The 1,392-nt window shown below is 38.7% G+C and overlaps 1 protein-coding gene across 1 annotated transcript in view; it reads right to left on the bottom strand.

Annotated features, from left to right (window-relative positions):
* LOC102194794 (LIM domain only protein 7-like) overlaps positions 1-1,392 on the bottom strand; it is a 32,028-nt gene that overhangs the window by 19,183 nt on the left and 11,453 nt on the right. The window contains exons 7-8 of the mRNA XM_013908482.1: positions 891-1,004; positions 648-809 (exon numbers count right to left, since the gene is read on the bottom strand). Of these exons, the coding sequence (XP_013763936.1) occupies positions 648-809; positions 891-1,004 (276 nt within the window). The remainder of the gene's footprint in view (positions 1-647; positions 810-890; positions 1,005-1,392) is intronic.

Below are 1,392 nucleotides of genomic sequence, written 5' to 3'. Positions count from 1 at the left end.
TTAAATGGGGGAAAATAAAACATGTATGAAAGACAAAAGCTGAACTAAACCTCATCAAAATACAAGGAAGGTTGCACATCAGAAAAAAACCTTTCCTGGATGACTGAGCCTTCACACAGTCAAGCCTTTAGGGAGTATCAGGGCAAGTATTTAACCTCTCCCATCACACACACAGTTATCACACCAGAGTGCAGAATCCATCACTGACATGCACTGAGCCTGACATAACACTTGCAGACCAAAAAAAAAAAAAAAAAAAAAACTTGCATAAAAGAGCAGCAGGTCAGAACTTTGCTGATCCACCAAAATGACATCGATTAACAGTATTAACATGGAATCCCCCAAAAATGTGTTAATATAAGTTTGTGAAAACACATTTTTGGGGTACATTTCTGTCACTTTAGCAGTTTCAGGCTGATCTTACAAGGATAAAAAAAAAAGTTTCACTTTTGCAAAAGTTTCAAAAGCAGTTAGTGTAAAATTAATGAGCAGAGTTACATTTCAAAAACAAAAGACAGCAATAAAGGGGGGGGAACAAATGCCGTCATCAGCTATAATCTCCATAATCTTTCCACAAATTGCAGTGCTGTGTCAAAATATTTAGCAGAAACCAAACAGATTCCTTCACACCCCAGTCATTGTATCACAAATGTACCTTCAACATTCGGGTGCAGGGCCTGGGAGTTAAAGGAGTCGGTGCTGTCTGCAGAGTTGCCTCGCCTGTAATTTTTGTACTGACATTCCTCTTCTGGATTTTGGCACAAACTATCGCTGCTGTCTTTCACAGGTACACCACCCTCATCTAGAGCCTGGAGTAGGAAGGGTTAACAGAAGTATAAAAATAAAGTAATACAATCTTTAAATACTTAAAGAGAAAAATAAAAAATTACCTTGGACAAGGCCAGCCCCAACAGGCCCTCAAAAGCCTTCAAATTAAGCTGAGGGCCATTGTACAATGTGTCCAGGTGAGCCTTGCGACCCAACCAGTAAATTGTTATCAGAACCTGAGAAAGAATAGACAGAATTACAAATATGACCAAACACACCAACTTACTTCCTTACTTAAAGAAAAAAAAGAAAAAAAAAAAAAGAAAGAGAAGAAAGAAAAGACACCACACTGCTCAAAACAAATTAAGAGAACAACAGGCGTACTACAGATACAACAACACCAACAAGACAACTTTCCAAGTAGGGCTGGGCCATATTATACCGTTCACGGTAATACCGGTATAATGTTAGGCAACGATAGGAAAATGAAAAATCGCGATAGAATGTGAGTAAAACGCCCATGCGCAGTGCCTTTGTTTTCATACGTACATGGCCGATTGTTGAGTGAAACAGATGAACCAGAATTGGTTTGTAAAAATGGTGCAACTTCAGTGATGTGGAACT

This window comes from Pundamilia nyererei, unplaced genomic scaffold, assembly GCF_000239375.1.
Source record: "Pundamilia nyererei isolate P.nyererei 1_Seehausen unplaced genomic scaffold, PunNye1.0 scaffold00011, whole genome shotgun sequence".
NCBI lineage: Eukaryota > Metazoa > Chordata > Actinopteri > Cichliformes > Cichlidae > Pundamilia > Pundamilia nyererei.
This window is presented reverse-complemented; position numbering and strand designations above follow the sequence as displayed.